Below are 26,159 nucleotides of genomic sequence, written 5' to 3'. Positions count from 1 at the left end.
AATATAATTTTTTTGTTTGAAAATGCATTGTAATAGATGAGCCTTTGCATGAAGGACTTGTGACTTTAGTGTTATCCGTCGAATAATATGTTTACAAGTTGCAATCCTACAGAGATTTTTGTGAAAAAAAATTATAACTTACCGTATATACTGTATAAGCTGGGTTTCTGCACAATTTTTGTGCTGAACATTTCCCACTCGGGTATATAAAAAAAAAATGAACTGAGTGCTCACCTTTCCGACGCCCCGGGCAGGTCCTCTTCTTAGCCTCTGCTGACATCACAGTTTGTGCACCAGCCAGGCCGTGCGCATGGACCCGTCCCTGACCTGGAGTGGGCGCACATTAAGTAAGAAGAAGAGCTGCCTGTGGTGTTGGAAAGGTGAGTACTCAGTTTATTTTATGTACTGGGGGCTGACTATATACTACACAATGCTGTCTGGCTATATACTAAAGGGGGCTGTCTGGCTATATACTAAAGGGGGCTGTCTGGCTATATACTAAAGGGGGCTGTCTGGCTATATACTAAAGGGGGCTGTCTGGATGTATACTAAAGGGGGCTGTCTGGATGTATACTAAAGGGGGCTGTCTGGATGTATACTAAAGGGGGCTGTCTGGTTGTATACTAAAGGGGTCTGTCTGGTTGTATACTAAAGGGGGCTGTCTGGATGTATACTAAAGGGGGCTGTCTGGATGTATACTAAAGGGGTCTGTCTGGTTGTATACTAAAGGGGTCTGTCTGGTTGTATACTAAAGGGGGCTGTCTGGTTGTATACTAAAGGGGACTGTCTGGTTGTATACTAAAGGGGGCTGTCTGACTGTATACCACTGGGGGCTCGGCTGACTGTATACCACTGGGGGCTCGGCTGGCTGTATACCACTGGGGGCTCGGCTGGCTGTATACCACTGGAGGCTCGGCCCCTTTACAGAAAGGGGGCTGATAGATGTATCAGGCTGGATCTCCGGCTAGGAAGAAGCCAACAGCATGATATAGGTATTGTTGGGATTGTTGTAAAAGGCTCTATTCAGCAATGCTAAAACTGACTCGGCTGGCTCGTGTCAATAGGTTTTCCCAGTTTTTAATGGTAAAATTAGGTGCTTTGGCTTTCACTCGGTTCAGCTTATACTCAAATATATATACGGTAACTATCAGACAATGTTCATCAGACAGCTCCACTTGTCCTGGGTTACTACAAGCTAAACTTTCATGTACTTCAATGAGAGTGGTGCAGAAAGTACATGTACCGTGGGGGTAAAAAGTATTTAGTTGGCCACCAATTATGCAAGTTCTTCCACTTAAAAAAATGAGAGAGGCCTGTAACTGACATCATACATAGACCTTATCTATGAGAGACCAAATAAAAATTACATTGTTTGATAATTTTTTTGGAAATTAGGGTGGAAAATATGCAAACAGCATGTACAGAGCTGTGTTATGGCTTATTTTCTACGTAACAAATTACAGTTCAAAATGGTGGTAGTTAATATTCCATGCCGTGTACTGGGAAGCAGGAAAAAATTTCCAAATGCAGTGAGATTGGTAAAAAATATGCATTTGTGCCGTATTCTTGTGGGCTTGGATTTTACGGATTTCACTGTATGCCCCAAATGACATGTCTACTTTATTCTTTGGGTCTTTACGATTACGGGAATACCAAATTTGTATAGGTTTTATAATGTTTTCATACATTTACAAAAATTATAAACTCATGTACAAAAAATTTTTGGGGGATTTTGCCATCTTCTGGAGCTAATAACTTTTGTGTATTTTGGTATATGGAGCTTTGGAAGGTGTCCTTTTTTTTGCGGCTTTTGATGACATTTACAATTTTATCTTATTAGGACTGTATGACCTTCTTTTTATAGAATTTATTATATTTTGATAGATCGGGCATTTTCGGAAGCGTCGATGCCTAATGTGTTTATGACTTTTTACTGTTTATTTATATTTATATCAGTTATAGGGAAAGGGGGGTGATTTAAGTTGAACTGATCGCACATTGTAATGAATAGGTTAACCCAAAGCAGCCTCGGGCCTTCGGAAGACCCGAGCCTGTCATGGCGATGGATCGCCGCTCCCCAATGACATCACGCCGTCATCACCGTTCCCATGCGTCGCCGTCTTAATGAAGCCGCCAGCGGCGATCAGCAGGAAAACACCTACAATATGCAGCAAAGACTTACCGGCTATGGAGAGCCCTGTCCATGCACCCGGCATGTGACGTACTTGTCGGTAAGGGGTTAAGAGGCCCCTCTGTCCTCCACCGATTACCTGTAGTAACGGCTCCTTTTTGAAATTATCAGTATAAAAGACACCTGTCCATAATCTCAAACACTCTAAACTCCACTATGGTCAAGTCCATATGGACACCAGAAACAAAATTTGTAGACCTGCATCAGGCTGGAAAGACTGAATCTTAGTGTGAAGAAATCAGCTGTGGGAGCAATAATTAGAAAATGGAATACGTATAACACCACTGATAATCTCCATCGATCAGGGGCTCCACTCAAGATCTCATCCCGTGAGTTCAAAATGATCACAAGAACAGTGAGCAAATATCCCAGAACCACACAAGAGGGGGGGGGGGGTGGCATAGTGAATTTCCTGCCGAAAGCTTGGACCAATGTAACAAAGGCTACTATCAGTAACACACTATACCGCCAGGGACTCAGATCCTGCAGTGCCAGACGTATCCCCCTGCTTAAGCCACTGCATATCTGGCCTGTCTGAAGTTTGCTAGAAAACATTGGATGTTTCAAAATAATATTACAAGAATGTGATATGGTCAGATGAAACCAAAGTAGAACTGTTTGCTAGATACACAACTCTTTGTGTTTGGAGGAGAGTGAATTCTGAGTTGCATCCAAAGAACACTATACCTACTGTGAAGCATGACGAGGGTCTGTTTCTCTTGCAAAGGGACCAGGATGGCTGATTTGTGTACATGGAAAAATTAGTGGGGCCATGTATCGTGAGATTGCAAACCTCATTCCATCAGCAAGGACATTGAAGATGAAACTTGGCTGGGTTTGTCAGCATGACAATGATCCCAAGCACATCTCCAGGGTAATGAAAGAATGGCTTCCTAAGAAGCATTTCAAGGTCCTGGAGTGGGCAAGCTAGTCTCTATAACTCAACCCATAGAAAAACTTCTGAGGGAGTTGAAAGTTTGTATTGCCCAGTGACAGCCCCAAAATGTCACTGCTTTAGAGGAGATCTGCATGGAGGAATGGCCAACATACCAACAACGGTGTGTACCAACCTTATGAAGACTTACAGAAAATGTTTGATCTCTGTCAAAGTTTTTAGATGAACATTAATTATTGACCAAATACTTATTGTCTATCATAATTTGCAAATAAATTCTTAAAAAATCAGACAATGTGATTTTCTGGATTTGTTTTCTCATTGTGTCTCTCATAGTTGAGGTCTATCTATGATGTCAATTACAGGCCTCCACCGTAGCTGTTACATTATCTACAGAGCCTTTTTCTTCAACTCCATCCATGGTGTGAATCAGCTGACTACCTGTTGATAACCTATCCTATACATAGATTGTGCCTGGAAATCCCCTTTAAGAGACCTCCTTCACGGGTCTATGTTTGAGCAGGACCAATACTGATCAATGCTCATTGTCACAACGGTCATTTCTTCCCCCAGTAAATGCAATTTCTTGGCAGCATGCTGGCAATAATACAGTCAGCCAACAAATGAGTGTTTTATTGGCTGATTGACACCATGCATTTATGGTACAATTATTGGGAACAAGTATTCCTGTGAACATTTGTTGCCATTGATCTACCAATGTAATGGACCTTTCGCAATCTTATAGCCTCTCTGGACTTTTTTATAGTGTTTTTATAGTTTATTCCTATTCTCTTCTAGAACACAAACCGATCAGTAAACCACAGATATAAGCACTTTGACTGGCTGTATGAGCGCCTCTTGGTGAAATTTGGCTTGGCTATTCCCATTCCTTCTCTTCCAGACAAACAAGTTACAGGTAAGATTTTAAGAATTCTAAGAATTTTAAGTTTTTAGAAAAAGTTATAGCTAAAACAAACATGCACGCTCAATCAATGAATCACAGACTAAATGGTGTCTGGATTTTATAGACCGAACACTGTGACGGGATGAGACTCCAAGTGTCATAGCTATGTAAGATGCAAGGTCTGCCTGTTTCCTTGCAGAATAAAAGCATTCTACTGTATTCCTATTCTCAGTACTGTGGGAAAGAAGGGATTTCTTGCATCCTACAGAACTATGATATTTGGACCATAAAATTCAGCCATTAAATAGTTGGTGTGGTTTAGCTCTTAGGGTGGTAGATTCGCAGCAATCCATTTTTATATATCTACATCAATCTGCAACATTTGCAAAAAGCATATTTAGGCTGTCACAGCAAATTATGCTATAAATTAACCACATGTGGACATACTCTGGTGCTGGTTTGTAGTGGCCTAATCTCACTCGTCAATAAAAGTACATACACTCACCGGCCACTTTATTAGGTACCCCATGCTAGTAACGGGTTGGACCCCCTTTGCCTTCAGAACTGCCTCAATTCTTCGTGGCATAGATTCAACAAGGTGCTGGAAGCATTCCTCAGAGATTTTGGTCCATATTGACATGATGGCATCACACAGTTGCCGCAGATTTGTCGGCTGCACATCCATGATGCGAATCTCCCGTTCCACCACATCCCAAAGATGTTCTATTGCAGTGGTGGCGAACCTATGGCACGGGTGCCAGAGGTGGCACTCGGAGCCCTCTGCGTGGGCACCTAGGCCATCACCCCAGAATGAAGTTCACCAGACAGGACTCAAAGAATCTTCCTGGAGAATCTTCCTACAATGATAGACGAATTTGCCCTCCTCCTTTCAACTGGGTTGGTGTCCTTAGGAGGCTGAACGATTGAAAATTGTCAAAGAACAAGGAGAAATAAATTACTGCTTAAATTGCTGTGCCCGCACTTTGCAATGAATAAGTGGCTTTTAGTTGAAGTTTGGGCACTCCGGCTCTAAAAGGTTCGCCATCACTGCTCTATTGGATTGAGATCTGGTGACTGTGGAGGCCATTTGAGTACAGTGAACTCATTGTCATGTTCAAGAAACCAGTCTGAGATGATTCCAGCTTTATGACATGGCGCATTATTCTGCTGAAAGTAGCCATCAGATGTTGGGTACATTGTGGTCCTAAAGGGATGGACATGGTCAGCAACAATACTCAGGTAGGCTGTGGCGTTGCAACGATGCTCAATTGGTACCAAGGGGCCCAAAGAGTGCCAAGAACATATTCCCCACACCATGACACCACCAGCCTGAACCATTGATACAAGGCAGGATGGATCCATGCTTTCATATTGTTGACGCCAAATTCTGACCCTACCATCCGAATGTCGCAGCAGAAATCGAGACTCATCAGACCAGGCAACGTTTTTCCAATCTCCTACTGTCCAATTTCGATGAGCTTGTGCAAATTGTAGCCTCAGTTTCCTGTTCTTAGCTGAAAGGAGTGGCACCCGGTGTGGTCTTCTGCTGCTGTAGCCCATCTGCCTCAAAGTTCGACGTACTGTGTGTTCAGAGATGCTCTTCTGCCTACCTTGGTTGTAACGGGTGGCGATTTGAGTCACTGTTGCCTTTCTATCAGCTCAAACCAGTCTGCCCATTCTCCTCTGACCTCTGGCATCAACAAGGCATTTCCGCCCACAGAACTGCCGCTCACTGGATGTTATTTCTTTTTCGGACCATTCTCTGTAAACTCTAGAGATGGTTGTGCGTGAAAATCCCAGTAGATCAGCAGTTTCCGAAATACTCAGACCAGCCCTTCTGGCACCAACAACCATGCCACGTTCAAAGGCACTCAAATCACCTTTCTTCCCCATACTGATGCTCGGTTTGAACTGCAGGAGATTGTCTTGACCATGTCTACATGCCTAAATGCACTGAGTTGCCGCCATGTGATTGGCTGATTAGAAATTAAGTGTTAACGAGCAGTTGGACAGGTGTACCTAATAAAGTGTCCGGTGAGTGTATATATATATATTGAATATTGGCAGCAATCCTCTGTGCGTAAACAGAGATGTACTGTGATTGGCCAAACAAATGAACGTTAGCTTGTTTCTCTGCCAATTGGCAACATAAGTGCATGGATCAATTATAAATAACAAGCTTTCCTTTTAAGTGCAGAATCAGCAGTAGGGTCACAGTGGTGTTCCTTTTAAGTATGGGAATATGGTGTAGTATAGGGTTCCACAAAGTCTTTCCATAGTAGTAACAAAAGGATGCGAGACTTCAACAAGGATTGAAAAGCAGCTCTTGTGACCACCCTCCTTCCCTAGTAAATACCCTAAAGACTGCCAATGTAGTGCCTGGTGGCAAATAGGGCCTTGAAAAGATCTATAGTGTGAATTGGTGGGACCTGCAGCTAACCCATGCAGCTTAGTATTGGAAATAACCAGCATAGATATAAGAAGAGTATGAAAATAGAATAAAATCTATCATTAAAACCAAGCATGATAAACTAAGGAACATACTCATAGATCCAGGCACTGTGACTGTGGTGATCTTCTTATATTAGTTATCCATTGATTTCCATCTAAAATAAATTATTAAAATTATGCAAATCATCCTGAATGGTAGTGGAGGAGCCCCTAAGTGCTGTAGTTCGACAGGCTATTACAATGTTCAGAACATGTCTCGCCCTCTCCCTGCTTTCTCCCTCCTCCCTCTACCTTTGTAACTTAGCAGCTACAGGAAGTGGATTCGGAGACCTGCTCTGCTCATTGTAACTTTACTGAGGGGCTCTGGTAACAACCCCAGGAGCCCTGCAGGCTAATTGGCATAATTTATAAACGTTAACCTGTGTCTGTAGCACAGATAGAGGTGGTTTAAACGTTGCTAAGCTTTTCTTCCTTTCCAACATGCATAGTTCTCAGTGAACATCATTGGATCAAGCATCTATATCCTCCTTTCTGTTTGTTAACATTATTGAACAGTTTGTGTGATGTGTGTGATACCTGTGCCTAAAAAGCAGGGACAACTTGAACTTACAGCTGACTTACAGATTTGCAGGAGAGGTGTATTGCATATTGTAGAGGACAACTATGGCTTTTAATGTAATGTCCCAGTATTTATATTGAAACGTTACCTGGGGTTGCATGGGGGTTGAATGAAGGACATGCACTCTGTAGCTGTCCTTCAGTGAAATGCACCACCCAGGTTAATATTTGTGGTATTAGAAGGTTTACCTTTTTAACTTTGTATTGTTACAATACAAGGATGTTAGCAAAATGTGATCTTAACTAAAGGAAATCCATTTCCTGGATGTTTAACACCATAATTTATAGCTCATCATTTTAGGATTTGCATGTTTCATCTTGTTTCTTGTTATTGTTTACCAGGGAATAAAAAGATTTCTTTATTTCAGTCCTAACACTTCAGTTTATGATATATATGTATGAAGTTTTCTGATATACTTTGAAAGTAAATTCTTTGCATTTTTATAGAATGGTTTTCTAGTAAATGAAGGTCTCTGTTGCATATGACAGATAGAAGTTTTCCATGAGGAATGTCTAGAGCTTATATTCTTTTGTGACATCTTATATGGTTCAGGGCTATTTAGCATTTACAGTAGTACCAACTGACATGTTTTAGCTAAGGTATGCTCAAATGAGGGACTTTTTCAACTGAAAAAAAACTAATTGATGTGAAAAAAATCTGCAGCATAAAGAGGACTAATAGGGTATATTGAGAAACTTATGAGTAACAGGATGAGCCACAGGTTGTATAAAAGTAACATAATTTGATACAGCATGTGTTTTCTCCATTATGTCTGGCTTGGAAGAATGTTTTTCCTTTTGTGTCTTATGCCAGATGAGTCAGAAACACCAGACCGGAAAAGAACTCCAGTCCTGGATACGTTTTTGATTTAGTAAGAGAGAAAGTAAAAAGAAAAAAAGAATACCTTATATACTCGAGTATAAGCCTAGTTTTTCAGCACAAAAAATGTGCTGAAAAACCCAAACTCGGCTTATACTCGAGTCAAAAAAATAAATATATCTAAACTCACCTTTCCGGCGACCCCTGTATATCTTCTGTGCGATCTGTCTGGCAGCGGCGGCAGGCTATATACACTGGGGCAGGGTGCGGCAGGCTATATACATTGGGGCAGGGTGCGGCAGGCTATATACACTGGGGCAGGGGCTGGCAGGCTATATACACTGGGGCAGGGGCTGGCAGGCTATATACACTGGGGCAGGGGCTGGCAGGCTATATACACTGGGGCAGGGGCTGGCAGGCTATATACACTGGGGCAGGGGCTGGCAGGCTATATACACTGGGGCAGGGGCTGGCAGGCTATATACACTGGGGCAGGGGCTGGCAGGCTATATACACTGGGGCAGGGGCTGGCTATATACTGGGGAGGCTGTGACCAATGCATTTCCCACCCTCGGCTTATACTCTAGTCAATAGGTTTTCCCAGTATTTTGTGGTAAAATTAAGGGCCTTGGCTTATACTCGGGTCGGCTTATACTCGAATATATACGGTAATCATTTTGTATTAAAAAAATATATAAAAAAGAGATATGGAAAAACTTGCATCTCTAGACCAACTTGAAGTTTGATCCTTTGCTTGTATATCAGAAAACTACATTTATGAATTGGGTAGAAGTCATGTGTTTCTGCATATGGAACCTGTGCTTAGATGACCACATGGGGTGGTGAATAAAACAGCCTATAGCTACTGAGCACATATTTGTGGTGTTTCTGTGAGGCATGTTCTCTCTATCCATTCTGTTCCGTCATGGGACCAAGTATTATTAATAAAGCTTCTTCACAGACGCCTTACAGCTGATCATTGCGTCCTGGGGCTAAAATAAAGCATACAGAGAGCTTTACCAGAGGTCACAGTGGAGGGAGAGGGTCATCTGTAAGTCAGGTGTCCTTAAAGTACATATGTAAGCCTACTCCTGCTCCCGGCCGAGGAGCTAGGAGAGAACGCATGCCCCGCTCTCTTCATGCCCCGGCTCTGACATCAGCCCGAGCGCCGTCGGTACATTTACATTTTTTAAATGTATTTATTTTCTGAGCTAATATTCTTTTTCTTTATACATTATGCACTAATTGGAACAGTTTTTAAAGAAATGGGCATCTAATGCTGGAGATCAACCATCAGTCAAACTGATGATAGGTGTCATTTTAAAGAGCCTGAGGTATTAATGGAGCCTGGAGCCCCTCAGGCTGATTTGCATACAGCCTTTCATCCTAGTGGTAGATGTCCTTTAAGTCGGGGACCGCCTGTATTCGACCAAAAGTATTTTTACACCCAACCATGACGTCTATATGAGCTTGCCAGACATCCTGAAGTAAACCAAGTAATTTAGTGTGGCTTTTGTCTTCATTTTCCAGTTAAAACAAGCTTCAATCTTCTAAGGGTGTATTCACATAAACGTATGCCTGCCCTGCTATAGCTAATCATGCTGAAGAGGAGGGAGCTGCTCACCTCCCCCCTCCTCTCCTAAGAAAATAATGCTGTACGGCTGTTCATACAGCTGAAGATTAGAGCACGCTCTATCTTTGTTTGTGGCAAAGGTACAGTGTGCTCACTCGTTGTGCTCACTTCACCATGCCAAGCCACCATAGGCCAGCCAAATATACATCCCCAGTTAGATCATGTGAATACAGAGCTGCATTCACACAAAGGCTGCATTCACACAAACCTATGCCTGCCCGGCTAAGGCGATCCCTCCCCTCTCCATAACAATGCATGGTGGTCGGGCCGTAACATGGGGAAAGATAGGACATGTCCTATGTTTTCACATGTGCGGAGCTGTACGGTGCCGCACTTGTGCGAGCCCTCTCCATGCACCGGCACTCATCGGTAACGGGTTAAAGAAAATCTACCATCAAAATCAAGCTTCATAAACCATGTTCACTCACTCAAAGATCCAGGCACTGTGACTCTGGTAATCTTCTTATATTTGTTATCCATGGCTGGCTTCCTTCTAAAATTAAACTTTTAAAATTAAGCGAATGAGCTCAATGGGCTCTGGGGGTTTCTCCAGAGCACCTCAGTGATGTCTTTTCACTGGTTGTTACTGTGAGCTGAGCAGGTCTCCTGTCCCCCTGCACCTGCTTCTGCAATATTACACAGGCAGAGTCAGGAAGAAAAGAACAGAAGACGTGTTCTGCTCATTGCAACAACCAGTGAAAATATATTATTGAGGGGCTCTGGAAACGCCCCTAGAGCTCCTTAGGCTTATTTGGTGCGTGGATCTGTACATCTGTACATAAGTGTCCCTGGTTTATCATTCTTGATTTTGATGGTAGATTTTCTTTAAATAGAGTATTTGTTATTTGTTGCCATCTGCCATGGATTTTCCTCTGTAATCACAGTTGATGAGAAGACATTTAGTAGATTCTCCCTTTATTCCTATCTTGACTAGTTCCAAATTGGGTCAGCTGGAGTTTTCAATGGTCAGGGGACAAGTAATGTGCAGACCCTTATTGTGCTGAAACCAACCTATTGAGGCGGACTTTCTTTTACAGGCAGTCCCCGGGTTACTTACAAGATAGGTTCCATAGGTTTGTTATAATTGTAGATCCAGACAATTTTTTTTTTTTGCCCCAGTGACAATTTGAGTTTTTACTGTAATTGGACCAAGGATTATCAATAAAGCTTCATTACAGACACCTTAGAGCTGATCATTGCAGTCTGGGACTAATGTAAAGCATTCAGAGAGCTTCATCAGAGGTCACAGTGGGCAGAGGAGTCTGTCTTTAACTAGGGGTTGTCTGTAAGTCGGGTGTCCTTAAATAGGGGACCGCCTGTATTTGGGGTGGTAAAAACAAGTGGCCTATGTCTTTAAGCCACAAATTATAATAAAAGAAGAGGCAAAAGTAAAATAAGATTATTAAAGGGGTTATCCGGGTTTAAAAATCTTTTTATGGCCAGGCTGGGGAGGGATAGTTAAACATGTACTTACCTCCTCCGCTGCTGCCGATGTCCCGCGCCGCGGTCACTTCGATCCGTGCCCCTGTAAACAGACAGGGGCACGGAAGCCGCGCACAGGGAGCTTCCGGTCCGCGTTGTGGACGGCTCCTCCCATCCGTCCCTATCTCAGCGTTGTAAGCGCTGGGAGATGGTGCGCATGGGAGAATCCGGCCGGCCGGAAGCTCCCTTTGTGCCGGTGTAATGAAACCGGCGCTCGGAGAAGACGGGCTGCGGCGCGGGACATCGGCAGCACCGGAGGAGGTAAGTACATGTTTATTATGTTTAAATACCCTCCCCAGCCCGGCCATAAAAAAAATTTTAAACCCGGATAACCCCTTTAAACACTAGATCTGTTATGTGTGTCAGGGTGAGGATGTACCTTTTTCGGTTATATGACAAAGATATACACATGTGTGGTCTATTTTTTGTCTAATGATAACAAACTGCTATTCTATGTTACACTGCTAGTTTAACAGCATGTTCTGCTAGCTACGCAAACCATGTTCAGCATGTGAGTAACTCTTGATTGATCTCCAAAATTTTTAGACTTCATAGCATAGAAAGAAAAAATATTAGTCTGCTCACCTCCTGCATTATACCACATTGCCTGTAGATCACACTGCAGTTTCATTATGACTGGCTCGCTTTTGGCGGGACAGTTGGGCGAGGGAGAGAGCACTGCAGAGGACCTGCTCTGTCAGATATCATGTGAAGCACTTTGTCTGCCAGGACAGCGGTCAGGAGGATCTGACAGTGCTGAATACTCCTGACCTTCGGACAGATGCAAGCACTTTTTAACAAGACTTTTTTTTTCCCCCAAAAAAAATCCCCCCCCAAAAAATTGAAACTCCCCAGAGATGTGAAGATATTTGTACAGCAGGTTTTTCATCTGAAGTTTGTTTGGTTAAAACACAAGTAAGTCATGTGTAAGTCTGTATGTAGTTATGCACACATTTTCCATTTTTAAATACACATTAAAGTCATGCATACAGTGTGCTAGGGCAGTGCTGGCTAGAATGCTGCATTTATACTGCATGATTTTTATGTGAATGGAAAAAATGGAAAATGTGAGTATAACTAAAATAAAGAAATTTGATCTGATTAATGGACAAGCTACGCTATATACATTCCTTCATTCCTAAAGAGGACACCAAGGATCTGCAATTCTCTGCAAGGTGAAGAGAAGAACATCTAGCGAGACGATCTGGATTTTGACTTATTCTCATTCTATATTGCAATATTTTTCACTCAAGCTTGATGTCTTTCATGTGAAAAAATCTTAGAAAGATTTGATGTAAAGCTGCAGTCACCATCGGAAAGTGTGATGTGAATTGAATTATGATTATTAATACTTTTATCTTTTAGGCCGCTTTGAAGAAGAATTTATTAAGATGCGTATGGAGCGGTTACAGGCTTGGATGTCTCGAATGTGTCGACATCCTGTTATATCCGAGAGTGATGTTTTCCAGCAGTTTCTTACTTTCCGAGATGAGAAGGTATATTTTTAATGTATTCATTAATTGGTTATAGGATTGGTTTCTATATTAACTGTGTTGCATTTCTAATCTAAATAGTTGTCTGGGTCCCCATCCCTTCTTTCTTCAGTGTTGCTCATCTCAAAACCACCCCTCCATGATCCTCTCTCTCCTTCTCCATCCTCTTGCTTACGTTGGCTCACTATGATAAGCGATACTGTGGCAGTAAGGAGCTATGCAAAATCACTACCGAGTTTGCAGAGCTCCTCACCCTCTAGTAATCGGGCCTATTTACACATTCACACTGAGAATGACAACACTTCTCATTGCGCCTGACCAAGGAAGGAAGCGTACCGCACAAGCACGAGTATCGCTTGCTGAGGTCAGCCAACGTATAAAAGAGGAGGAAGGAAGAGAGAGGATTTGTGTGAGGGGGGGTTCGATGAGCAACGCTGAAGGGAACAGGGATTGGAGCGAAGACAACCTTTTACATTTGAAATGACCTCTCCCCATCTAAACCCATACTCAGCACTGGGGTACTGGCATAAGATAAACTAAAGAATTGTGAAGGATTATAGTGATTTATGTAGTAACAAAAAGATGATTTACATTCAGCATTAAATTTCCTTGTAACCTGTCATACCCAAATATGCCCTTGGAGATAACAGGTTCCCTTTAAACCCTTTGTGACTGATGGTCATTGGTGCCTTAATGTCCAGGTCAATTTTTGATGTTCTGCTATGCACTTCTTTAAATGACGATCTCTATGGAAAAATCCAAAGACACATACAGCGCAAATGCAGTTTCTTTGCGGCTTTTTTTGGCAGCCAAAACAATGTGGCTTTACAGGCGGGGTAAAATAAAATGGAAAACAAAAGCTGGCTTGTCTGAACACTACCTGAATAGCAGTGATTCCCTCTCTAGAGAAAAAGCGTTTTCACAGCGGCTGGCGCAATGTCTCTCACAAAGTGCTCTAGCCCAGTATGCAGCTCTGGGTTAAAAACCCTCTTCCCAGATGCACTTGGTAATTAGGACTGTGCAGGCTTTTGTCAGTGCATTAAACCTTTACCAGAGGTAAGGAAGTAATCTGAAAGGAATATATACCCGTCTATTACCTTCCCAGTCGCTGTCCTACAATATGTACAGCATTATTCCATCACCCTTTCCCAGCCTACCTATAGATGCAGTGGGTGCATGTACTTCTGCAAAGCGGAAATCTTTCCAGCTTATTCTATATTCTGCCTTCAGTTGACACTCTCCTGAACCCTGGAACCTAGGAACACAATTCTGGTGTTAAACAGGAGAATCTCTTTAATATGATATAAGCATACTTAACAGAAACAGAGATGTCTATTCTTAAAATTACAATCGGATATAGAAAGCTGTACATAAAAATCTAAATGTTTTAGTACAACTTTAAGGGTAGATATATGTAGTTCTTTGAAGCATTTATACATAATACATATTATATATTTAATATGACCCCAGAATTTTGTTTTTAGGTGCCAGGGTTATGGAGATATAGTCGTTTGGCCACTGCCATGACATTTATAAACGTCCCTACTGCACAGGGCATGTGCAAATCTCAGCCTTTTGTACCATAAGGTATTGGCATTTATGGCTGCCAAGGGAAGCCGCAAAGTCTGCTTTTACAGTACTGTTCAAAATAAATTGGAAAAAATCACCCTATTTATAGTCCACAAACACTGCAAAAAAAAAAGAGAAAACCTGTTTCAAGTCTAAATATATGTAAAGTAAATTGCTGAAAAATGGCTAATCTTATTTTATCCTTTAAATTTAAAGGAGTGGAAGACTGGCAAAAGGAAAGCAGAGAAAGATGAACTAGTTGGCAGCATGATTTTTTTTACTATAGAACCAGAAGCGCCGGACTTGGACATAATAGAAGTGTAATGCTTTTGTACTTGATTTCTTTTCTTAAGTTGCCATATAAGTGAATGAATTTCTCTATATTTTTATGCTTTAATTGTAATTTTAAATGAGCTATAGTTAGTAATGAAAGGTTTAAACTTTCTGTACAAGCCATGTTTGTGCAAAAATGTTTGGAATGGTAGTCACTAGAAGTACACGACCATTGTTGGTCCATGAATCCTAAACCTTACTCTGGCTGTACTTCATGGACTGACCACAGTGAAGAAGCATCATTGTGCTAATTAATGCAATGAGTCCCTTCTTTCAGAACAGCAGGGCAGACCTGCAATCTGGATTATAGTTCTAGGTCAGTGCTGGTAACCCCACATAGAAGTGTCTGTACAGTATTTTAGTAGACCTCTGTAGGGCCCCTTTAAATGTCTTTTTTTATTTTAACCATAAAATCTTTTCGAGTCTGGTGTGTGCAATAACATATTTATTCTTATCAAACATTACTAACTTTCAATGCTATATTGAAAGAGAATCTTCATCAGGAGTATGCAGAGCAGGAAATTACATTGTTGCAATTTATTTTATGCTCCGTCACAGACTGGTTTATAAACTGGTTTAGTCTTTTTATTTTTTGTTTGTTTTGCACCTATGGCTTATAAACTCCAGTCCATCTATGCAGATCACTTCTGCCCCATAGAGGTTTGTTTGCCCCTGTTGTTGGAGACATTTGCCCAAAATAAATTCTGCTATCAATTTCTAGATTTTAAAAGAAGTTTACCATTTGATTTCATGCATTATAAACTAAACAAACCTTGAGAATGCTGTAGTTACACTGATGCAGAAGTATATCTTGTGCTGAGTGGTTTTGCTGAAAAAATTATGATAACAAAGCTCTGTCGCTTCTGTGCTAGATTTACGCACTTTTCATCTCACATTAAGTATGCACTTGTTCGGAGAATTATGTAATCACTGTGTTTTGATTACTTCTGCCTGTCAGGCAATCGCTGCTCCGTCCCCCAGCTGCTGTGTATAAGTCATCCAGCTCAGGTTGATTAGTCCTTTCTAGACTGTTCAAAAAACTCTGTGTAATGTGTTTATCAACAGAAGGCTGAAATACCCGCATCATTGTATCTACAGCATTCTCAAGATATATTTGGTTCATAATGCATGAAATCAAATGGTAGATTTCCTTTAAGACAAGTACAAGTTGTATTTTCTAAAACCAGTTTTACTTTTTATTATTAAGATAAGGTTTTTAGGAATGTACAGTAATTTTCACTGGACATAAAATGACACAGGATACCATGACTTCCTGACATAACTAGTAGCCTATCAATCATAACTGTTTACTATAGGAGCGGATTTCCTGACAAACTCTTGCTATGATAATATTTAAGTTTATGCAGTAAGCAGCATATGAGATGCTAAAAGTACAACAGTAGATTCTAAAGAAATCTTCTTTAACTGCCACTTTTACTGCTATCTGCATCTGACAGCTGGAGAAAGACTAAAATGACACACTGTTCCTCTAAAGACTCTCTCCCCCATACTAATAAGCTTGGCTTATTATTTTGTGTAGTAGTGTTTCTGATCTTTGGTGCTATTGGTAAAAGGAATAACAATCTTGTTTGAATATTTACTGCATATACTTGAGTATAAGCAGAGTTTTCAAGCACAATTTGTGTGCTGAAAAAGCAACATGCTCCTTATACTGGAGTATATAAAAAAATAAAGTTAGTACTCCCCCTCCATCGCTGTCCCCGGGCGTCCTCTTCTCCCCGCAGCACATCTTCTGGTTCCATCGGTGTCCTCTTCCACCCACCCCAGCTCCTCAGGTTCCTGGTCAGGCCAGCAGATGCACACCTATGCGAGCAGAGAAACGAAGATGCAGCAGGTGGTGGTGCGGGGAAAATAGGATGCCGGGGGACAGTGGGGGGCGCTCTGCTGTGGACATTACACTAAGGGGGGCGCTCTGCTGTGGACGTCACACAAGGGGGGCGCTCTGCTGTGGACGTCACACAAGGGGGGCGCTCTGCTGTGGACGTTACACTAAGGGGGGCGCTCTGCTGTGGACGTTACACTAAGGGGGGCGCTCTGCTGTGGACGTTACACTAAGGGGGCGCTCTGCTGTGGACGTCACACTGAGGGGGGCGCTCTGCTGTGGACGTCACACTAAGGGGGGGCGCTCTGCTGTGGACGTCACACTAAGGGGGGGCGCTCTGCTGTGGACGTTACACAAAGGGGGGCGCTCTGCTGTGGACGTTACACAAAGGGGGGCGCTCTGCTGTGGACGTTACACAAAGGGGGGCGCTCTGCTGTGGACGTTACACAAAGGGGGGCGCTCTGCTGTGGACGTTACACAAAGGGGGGCGCTCTGCTGTGGACGTTACACAAAGGGGGGCGCTCTGCTGTGGACGTTACACAAAGGGGGGCGCTCTGCTGTGGACGTTACACAAAGGGGGGCGCTCTGCTGTGGACGTTACACAAAGGGGGGCGCTCTGCTGTGGACGTTACACAAAGGGGGGCGCTCTGCTGTGGACGTTACACAAAGGGGGGCGCTCTGCTGTGGACATTTTATTAAGGAGTGTAAAATTGGGTACCTCGACTTCTACTTGGGTTGGCTTATACTCAAGTGTATATGGTACAGGCAGTCCTCGGGTTACGTACAAGATAGGTTCCATAGGTTTGTTCTTAAGTTGAATTTGTATGTAAGTCAAAACTCTATATTTTATAATTGTAGATCCAGACATTTTTTTTTTTTTTTTGCCCTAGTGACAATTATAGTTTAAACATATTTTTTTTGCTGTAATTTGACCAAGGATTATCAATAAAGCTTCATTACAGACACCTTACAGCTGATCATTGCAGTCTAGGACTAAAGTAAAGCATTCAGAGAACTTAATGGGGTATTCTAGTCTGGGCATTCACATCCAGATTCATTAATCTGCCATATATAAACATTTCTTCAATTAGATGTCATTTAAAAAAATGTACCTGGGTGAAGATAATTTCTCATAAATGTAGTGATATGGTCCCTTAGAAACAAGACTGTGTCCCTGGATACGGCCACTTCTGCTGCAGTGATTGCACAAGGAAACAAAGTTTTTGTATGTCCGGGAGTTACTGCATGCCCCACATCCTGCGGTAATGATCGCTGAATCCAGGAAGTTGGGCAGAACTCTATGGTGTCTGGCTAATGCTGCCAAAATGTGAGGTAGTCATATCAGAGGAAGACATCTTGTTTCTAAGGGACAACGTGACTACATTTATGAAAAATTATCTTCACACAGGAACTTTTTTTTTATAACATCCAATTGAAGAAATGTTTACATATGGCAAATGAATTAAATGAAATTTAAATGCCCAGATGGGAATACCCCTTTAACCAAAGGTCACAGTGAGCAGAGAGGTCCGTCTTTAACTAGGGGTCATCTGTAAGTCAGGAGTTCTTAAGTAAAGGACCGCCTGTATGTATAAAAAATGTGTATTATTGTATTCTAAATGTAATTTTGTTTCTACAGAGAACAAAAGTGTGAAGCGGTCAGCAGGTTCACCAAAGCAATGGATGATGGTGTGAAGGATTTACTTAACGTAGGCCAGGAGCACTGGAAGCGATGCACAGGACGTATGTAGATCACACACCTAACCATATTAAAGATAGAAATTTAGTAAATTATGATAACTGACTGTGCTACTCGCTTCTACCAATCCTTTGATGAACCATTTTAACTTCCCACTATTCCTGTTATTTTCTGCTGCGCATCAAATACTTACACAGTCAGTTAATGGCCGACGCGGGTCATTGCTGCAGCCAAAGACTGGCTAAGAAAATTTTATCTAGTTTTGAAAAGATAATTTTTTGACTATTAATTTATGCCTAACCAGGCCTGATCACTTGTACAATATACTGCTTCTCTGTTACAGTTGTCGCATGAGAGCTACGGGAGTCTTTCAGGCTTTCAGTTGTCAAGGCAACTGATCGTCACATGGTTAACTGATTGTTGGCCAAGATGTAGGACATGCGCACATGTGCGCCACTGTACAGATGCCAGGTTTGACCACGTTGGTTAACTTGTTAGATTCCATGGTCAAACTTTACTGTGGCATCTATACAGCACATCTACATCTTGGCCAGCGATCAGTGCCAGCACTTGCTCGCAACTGTTATCAGCTGTAAAATATGTTTAATGCTTCTTGAAACATTTTTTTTTTTTTTAAAACAAACACTTTAATAAACGGTTATACTAACTGTTATTGGCAAAAAGTTTTGAACCTTATATAATTAAATTTTCTATACTTTGTATTAGTATTTTACATTATTGTCGATGAGTTGTAGTAAACCTATTTCTGCTTACTGCAGGAACATTTGTAGACTTTAAGTGTATTAACTGATCAAGTCAAGGCTTTGGGATGAAAGGGGAAAAACAGGACAAAGACTTAATTCTCCAAGTAAAATGTTATCACCTGCCCCATTTATCAAAGGGGTTGGCCACTCTTACTTAGGCTACCCATGTGACGTTACTGCCTTAACGATAATCACTGAATCACTGAATGTTTATCAAGTTATTCAGCATCAGGACTCCTCCTGCTCCCCCCTCCCTTCTTTCTGTGTCTGTCGTTGTGGCAGACTTTGAAAAGAATGACACAGTGGGTGACGCCATGAGGAGGGACTTAAGAAATCAGAAATGGGAAGATGTGTATATATGCAGAGGGCAGCAAGGGGAGAACTAGGAAAGGCTGAAGCTCTCAAAGGAGGCAAAGGTACCAGCAGGGAGATATCTTAAGGAAGAGACTTATTGTAAAGTGGCCAACCCATTAAATAAAATAAAAAATAATGGGTTTAAAACAGAAGCCATAAAAATGTTAGTTTTTAGTATCAATACCTTAGGGTTCTAACTTTTAGTATTTGCTATTCACAGGTTGTTTCACTCAAAATACTAATTCATTAAATTATATTTTTTATTAATAGCATTACCCAAGGAGTATCAGAAAATTGGAAAAGCATTACAGAACTTGTCACTGGTTTTCAGCAGTAGTGGCTACCAAGGTATTTTCCAGCAAGTTAATAATTTGCTTTTTTATGCTTTTTTTTTTTTTATTTGGGATTTTATTAACAAAACATTGCAGATTTTATAGCATGTCTGCAATGTAGAATACCAAATTTTTCAAACTACAAGATGTACTTTTTAGCTATAAAAACTATAAATTGCTTGCATCTTCTAGTCTAAAGTCTGGAGGAGCCAGCAACCCTACTGTCCTGCAGATCGGGTAAAGTGCTGACCCAATCTTTCCTCTGATGTCTGAGGGTGGTGGCACACATGACATTTTGAACCTGTTTTTAGGCCTTTTTTAAGCAGTCCATTAAAAAACGCATGCGTTTTAAAAACGCATCAGTTTTTGTCCGTTTTCCAATTATCTTAATTAAGATAATTGGAGAAAACAGTCAAATACGGAAGCGTTTGCAAAAAACGCATACGTTTTTAAAACTCATCCGGTTTTGTGGCAGAGCTGTGTGTGTGCGTGCATGTGGCAGAGCTCTGTGTGTGTGTGTGTGTGCATGTGGCGGAGCTCTGTGTGTGTGTGTGTGTGTGTGCATGTGGCGGAGCTCTGTGTGTGTGTGTGTGTGTGTGCATGTGGCGGAGCTCTGTGTGTGTGTGTGTGCGCATGTGGCGGAGCTCTGTGTGTGTGTGTGTGTGTGTGTGTGTGCGCGCGCATGTGGCGGAGCTCTGTGTGTGTGCATGTGGCGGAGCTCTGTGTGTGTGTGCATGTGGCGGAGCTCTGTGTGTGTGTGCATGTGGCGGAGCTCTGTGTGTGTGTGTGTGTGTGTGCGCATGTGGCGGAGCTCTGTGTGTGTGTGCATGTGGCGGAGCTGTGTGTGTGTGTGTGCATGTGGCGGAGCTGTGTGTGTGTGCATGTGGCGGAGCTCTGTGTGTGTGTGCATGTGGCGGAGCTCTGTGTGTGTGTGCATGTGGCGGAGCTCTGTGTGTGTGTGCATGTGGCGGAGCTCTGTGTGTGTGTGCATGTGGCGGAGCTCTGTGTGTGTGTGTGCATGTGGCGGAGCTCTGTGTGTGTGTGTGCATGTGGCGGAGCTCTGTGTGTGTGTGTGCATGTGGCGGAGCTCTGTGTGTGTGCGTGTGGCGGAGCTGTGTGTGTGTGTGCATGTGGCGGAGCTCTGTGTGTGGCGGAGCTGTGTGTGTGTGTGTGTGTGGCGGAGCTGTGTGTGTGTGTGCATGTGGCGGAGCTGTGTGTGCATGTGGCGGAGCTCTGTGTGTGTGTGTGCATGTGGCGGAGCTCTGTGTGTGGCGGAGCTCTGTGTGTGTGTGTGCATGTGGCGGAGCTCTGTGTGTGTGTGTGCATGTGGCGGAGCTCTGTGTGTGTGTGTGTGTGTGTGTGCCTGCATGTGGCGGTTTATATTGGTAAATTGGCTGTGAGCTTTCCATCTTTCTCCTAATTAGTTTTAGCAATTTCAATAGACGAATCTTCTGCTCAATAGGTGAAACTGATTTGAACAGCGCTATCACAGAGGCTGGGAAAACTTATGAAGCAATAGCCAACCTGGTGGAGGAGCAGGTACAATGACTTTAGACATGTCAACTAACAAACTTTCCTAATCCATTTGTTTGTACATTTAGTCAAATGCAGTGTGTTAAAATTTACAACAAAAAGGTATAATGTCCTCTGATGACATCGAAATTAATATTGAAAGTGAAAATCTAATTGACTTACTGAAATGAATTGAAATAGAACTGTATGTTTTAATCGCCTAATTTGATCATGTACATATGTTTTATTTGGTGCAATTTCTGTGGTTACTTATAAATATGTACATGTAATGGACTAGCTGATAGTCTGAAGGAACCAGTGAAAACATCCATCTGGTGAAGCACACCTATTGGGTGACTGATTCCTGACTCCTCTATGAAGGGTGTTGTCACAGGTTCGTTCTGGGTCCGTTCTTGGTGCGTTTATAAACGCACTGAAAACGCATGTGTTTTTGCATTTTACCATGCATGTGTCTGGTTTGAATCTGTTTTTCTTCATATAAGCAGCTATACTAACATTTTCACAGCTACTTAAACCAGCCAAACGCATGGTAAACATGCAAAAACGCATATGTTTTAAAATGTGTGTGTTTAAAAAGGCACCATGTGATTTCACTCTAAACATGCAGATTTAGATCAGCTGATGGCTCCCCTTTTAGGGTGATGCCACACATGGCGTTTTGAACCCGTTTTTGGTCCGTTTTTAAGCAGTCCGTTAAAAACCGCATGCATTAAAAAACATATGTGGTTTTTGAAAATGCATCCATTTTTCATAGGTTTTACCAATTATCTTAATTAAAACTGGTCAAAAACGGATATGTTTTCCAAAAAAGCATGCGTTTTTTTAAAACACCATGTGTGGCATCACCCTTAAGGGAAATCTATCACTATGCCGTATTTAGCATTAAAGCTGCTGTGAGATTTCCAAGTACAAGTTCCTTTTGTCCGTTGCAGACATTGGTTCATTCATTTATAATTTGTACGGCCACTTTCAAACCTTGAAATGCCAGGTTTATTGATGCAAAATATATAAACTGTGATATATAATTACCTAATAAATAGCATATGTAACTGTACTACTGTGCAGTACAAACATCAGACCTTTTGTTTGCATATTAATGGTGGAATGAATAGTCACTTTTGTAGTTTTGATGTTGCTGTTTTTTATTCTTAGTTTTTTTTTTACTGTTATAGATCCTTTGTAATAGAAATTTAAAGCTGTTAACAATGGCAACTGTGTGTTTGTAGTCTTGGCATTATGATGACCTCAAAAGGAAAAGGAACTGTGCATTCATTTATTAGTTTATTTGTTTGGTCTTTCAGCCGAAGAAAGATCTTCATTACCTAATGGAAACCAATCATGAATACAAGGGCTTTTTAAGCTGCTTTCCAGATATTATCTCTGCTCACAAGGTGCTGTACTACTTTTATGTATAATGTATTATAGTAATTAAGTATTTAATTAAGTTCAAATTATTGGGTTATCTTTGGTGACTACCAGTGCACCATTCTTTTAATGAAACTGTACCTTATATGCGAACCTGGCTGTGTAGTCTTGAAATATTTGTATGTATGTTTTATTTCTGCATCCATGCTTTTTCTCTAAGATCCTATATTTTTAACATGGACTCCCAGTGCTTGAGGGGATTACTAGGACTGCTAGTAAAGTTTCTAATCCTTACAATAATTGCTTTGCCGCTTCTCATAGCAGGAGAGTTTCTCTGATTTGCATCATCATCTCCTGTAGTTCTCTTCCTGCATGACAGAATAATCAATTGCTGCACCATCCCCTATCAGCTCAGGTTGATTAGTGCTTGACAAGTCATGCTACTTTCAGCCATTTGTAATTCCAAGCTCCGTTAGCCAGTCGGTCCCAGCTTTCCCAAGGTCCTGAATGGTATAATTGTTTTTTCAGCAAAACCACTCAGCTCAGGGATTAACCAAAATATGATCCTGTATCAGTGTAGCAACAGCATTCTCAAGGTATGTTTGCTTTCTAATGCATGAAATCAAATGGTAAGTTCCCTTTAAAGCTTCTCATTTTATTAGGATTGTGTCTTCATTAGCACAGCCTTCCCCAGGGTTCATTTACATATTATATTGTAACAATTATTTGTTTCAGTACATCTAGTTGATGCATGCAGGTTTATATATCATGTTCACTGTACTAGTAAGTTTAGGTGCTAGTTCTTTGGCAGCATTATAAAGTCCTTCTAAGGTTGTGCCAACATTGATCTCTACCTCAGCTGAGCTGACATAGGCACAAGCACCCATGCTTCCATTGCTTTCCACTCCCTATATTTTAGTTTTTTCCTTTAGTATCATGGGAACTTTCAGAAAAATAAAAATCCATACTCCCCACAATAAAATTCCATACACAGTTCTACCCTGTACAATTTCTAATAATCGACTCCCAGGAAGAATAACACAGGAACTGAACAATGTAGGGGAATAAAAGTCATAAAAGTATTTACTAAAACAGAAATGTTAGAAGAGATAACCCGTCTTCTTCTTTTAAGAGAATCTACTGTTAGAAAATACCAATTTTTAAGTAGAGAATAGAGATTCTCTCCAGGTAAAATCCATTTTATTCTGAAGTCTATTCTCTGACATCCGCATGGAAATATTACAAGCTAGCTAATATAAATGAACCTTACAAAGCTGTTACTGTTAAATATAAAACTAAAAAGCTGTCAAAAGTTATATGATTTAATCTAGGTAGGAAGTGTCCCCAGCCCAAGAATGTTTATGCATTATGGTTTATATTTGGCTGTAGAGGTCAATAGCACAACCACTAAAGTATTTTACCCAGTCCCAAGAACCTCTTTTTATTGTTTGAAAGTACAGGTTACGTACAAGATGGATACAAAATCAAGTTAAGTACAAACATAAAGAACCTAAGTTGGAATTGTATATTTTATAATTGTAACTACAGAATTGGTCCCTGTGATAAATTGATTTTCAAAATGTTCTGCTGTCATGGCAACAAGGATTATCAATAAAGCTCCATTACAGACACTTTACAGCTGATCATTGCAGCCTGGGACTAAAGTAAAGCAACCAGCAACTTCAAGGCTGAAAAAAGTAAACTTGTACTAGCTGCTTGTATTTTGCAGTCTTTCCTCCTTTATGGTGTATGTAATCACTGCATATGTGACTGTTCTGTCAAAAACATTGTACCACTTTTAACCTTGCAGGCAGCCATTGAAAAGGTGAAGGAAAGCGATAAATTAGTGGCTACCAGTAAAATTACACAGCAGGACAAGATAAACATGGCGAAGAGAGCAAGCACAATGTCATTTGCACTTCAAGGTAACTTGTATGTACAGAAAAGACCAGAGGCTCATTGTGTAATCCAGCAATGGATCTTTCGTTCATTTGTTTCTTAACGTCTTCTTAACTGTGTTTTGCTTTGCCTACAGCTGAAATGAATCATTTTCACTCCAATCGAATTTATGACTATAACAGCGTCATCCGTCTTTACCTGGAACAGCAGATAGCGTTCTATGAAACGGTGAGATTTGCATTTCATTGTAAATGTGTAATATGCCTTAGGATAATAGCAGCTTTTCATATATTAGTTATTCGGATTTTGGAGATATCAGATAATTCTGTATCCTGAGGTTGAGGTTCTAATTTTCAGTTCACTGCTTCCCCTTCATGTCCACTTTTAGTTGTAGCAGGAGCCCAGGACTGTATCTTAGATGCGTGAAGACCTCCCTCGTGATAAGAGATAAATATAATACATTTCTAATTTTACTATTCAAATTTTACCACACAATTGTATATCCGTGTACTCAGCTCTTTCTGATATGCCCTCTGATTACATTGTTTTCACATGTAGATTAAACAGCAGGAGAATTATATTAATGCAAAATTTATAGTCTTATAATAAGCATTACTAAGGGGAACTCATCAGGAGAAATCAATCAAAAAAAACCTCAACCAGTATGCTGTCACATGCCTTACATCACGGCTCGCATGCGCAAGGCTTGCTGCGCGGTGAGCCGACATCAGAGAGGGAGGGTTTGGAGCTGATAGGATATGAGAGTGTGGAATAGAATATTAACGTGCGGGGGCAGTGCCAGCGAATGTTAGATTTGTAAAGAGCCATGAACCTGGGACTTAGCAGGACTTAGCAGGGAGCCAGGTAAGCTTTATCAGGGGATATTTCAGGAACGGAGGGGAGCAGAGATCTCAAATCAACAGTTATGCTATCTACTATGCAGTGCCTATTGCAGCCTGTCACCAGTGAAATTGTGCCTTCTGGTGAAAGGTTCTCTTTAACTCTTTCCAGGTCATGTTTCTTTTAAGACCCAGTATCAGTGGCTACATTAACATTTTTCCAGAAGGGTAATAATATTCCTTTCACCATTTTGAGGAGTATTTATGGCAGAGGAAGAATGAAATTTTCAGTAATACAAATAAATAAATCCTAAGCATATATATTATTAATAGACAGGGGACCGCCTGTACAGTACTTTTACATAATTTATTAAATAAAGGTTGGACAACGTTTTTTTTTTTTTTTTTTTACAGAAATTCCAACCTACAGACCAAACTATGGCTGACGCCCCATACCAACTCCCCCTGTCCAAACTTTGCCTGACTCCCCAGACCCCCCTGTCCAGGCTCTGGCTGATGCCAGCCACCCATTTGATGTGTTTTATTTAATAATTTTTTTGGGAGTGGGATAATGGGATATATATATATATGACCCAGAATATCAGATCTATCAAAATATGATAACGGGTAGTGCCGCCGTTTAACCCCGTAACGAAAACTAGAGCCCAAATGTCCAAAACGTCACTTTTTCACCATTTTGCAAAATATAAAAATTCGATAAAAAGTCATCAAAAGGCCGTACAGTCCTCCAAAATGGTAGCAAAGAAAATGTCAGCTCATTCCGCATAAAATTGACAAGTCACACAGTTCTGAAGTATGAGAAATTTATTAGTATAATGAAGGCAAAATGAAGATTTTTTTTTTGTACAGAAGGTTTTAATTAAAATTACCATATTGAAATAAAATTGGTTATTCTTTTATTTTTTCCCATATGTGCGTTGGAAGAGGGGTAGTCTTTTATATGGCAAATATATCCCAAACTCTATATTTTAACTGAAAAAGTTGGGGGTTGTCTTATACACCGGAAAATATGGCATATAAAGTCATGGGTGCGGTGAGCTCAGCACTGAATTTAAAGTTGATTTTCTGGCTGATGCCACCACGTTTGGCCATGAGAGAAACATGATTTGAAAGGTTTTAAG

At 41.2% G+C, this 26,159-nt stretch overlaps 1 protein-coding gene across 2 annotated transcripts in view; it reads left to right on the top strand.

Annotated features, from left to right (window-relative positions):
* The window catches only part of SNX9 (sorting nexin 9), an 84,573-nt gene that overhangs the window by 57,557 nt on the left and 857 nt on the right, over nucleotides 1-26,159 (top strand). For both annotated transcript variants that reach the window (XM_072141050.1, XM_072141049.1), the window contains exons 9-17: nucleotides 3,885-4,002; nucleotides 12,360-12,490; nucleotides 14,273-14,376; nucleotides 17,872-17,975; nucleotides 19,320-19,397; nucleotides 20,844-20,920; nucleotides 22,216-22,305; nucleotides 24,090-24,204; nucleotides 24,315-24,406. In XM_072141050.1, coding sequence (XP_071997151.1) covers nucleotides 3,885-4,002; nucleotides 12,360-12,490; nucleotides 14,273-14,376; nucleotides 17,872-17,975; nucleotides 19,320-19,397; nucleotides 20,844-20,920; nucleotides 22,216-22,305; nucleotides 24,090-24,204; nucleotides 24,315-24,406 — 909 coding nt within the window. The remainder of the gene's footprint in view (nucleotides 1-3,884; nucleotides 4,003-12,359; nucleotides 12,491-14,272; nucleotides 14,377-17,871; nucleotides 17,976-19,319; nucleotides 19,398-20,843; nucleotides 20,921-22,215; nucleotides 22,306-24,089; nucleotides 24,205-24,314; nucleotides 24,407-26,159) is intronic.

This window comes from Engystomops pustulosus, chromosome 3, assembly GCF_040894005.1.
Source record: "Engystomops pustulosus chromosome 3, aEngPut4.maternal, whole genome shotgun sequence".
In the NCBI taxonomy this organism is placed as follows: Eukaryota; Metazoa; Chordata; class Amphibia; order Anura; family Leptodactylidae; genus Engystomops; species Engystomops pustulosus.
The sequence above is the reverse complement of the archived record's forward strand: the minus strand, read 5'-3'. Positions and strand labels throughout refer to the sequence as shown.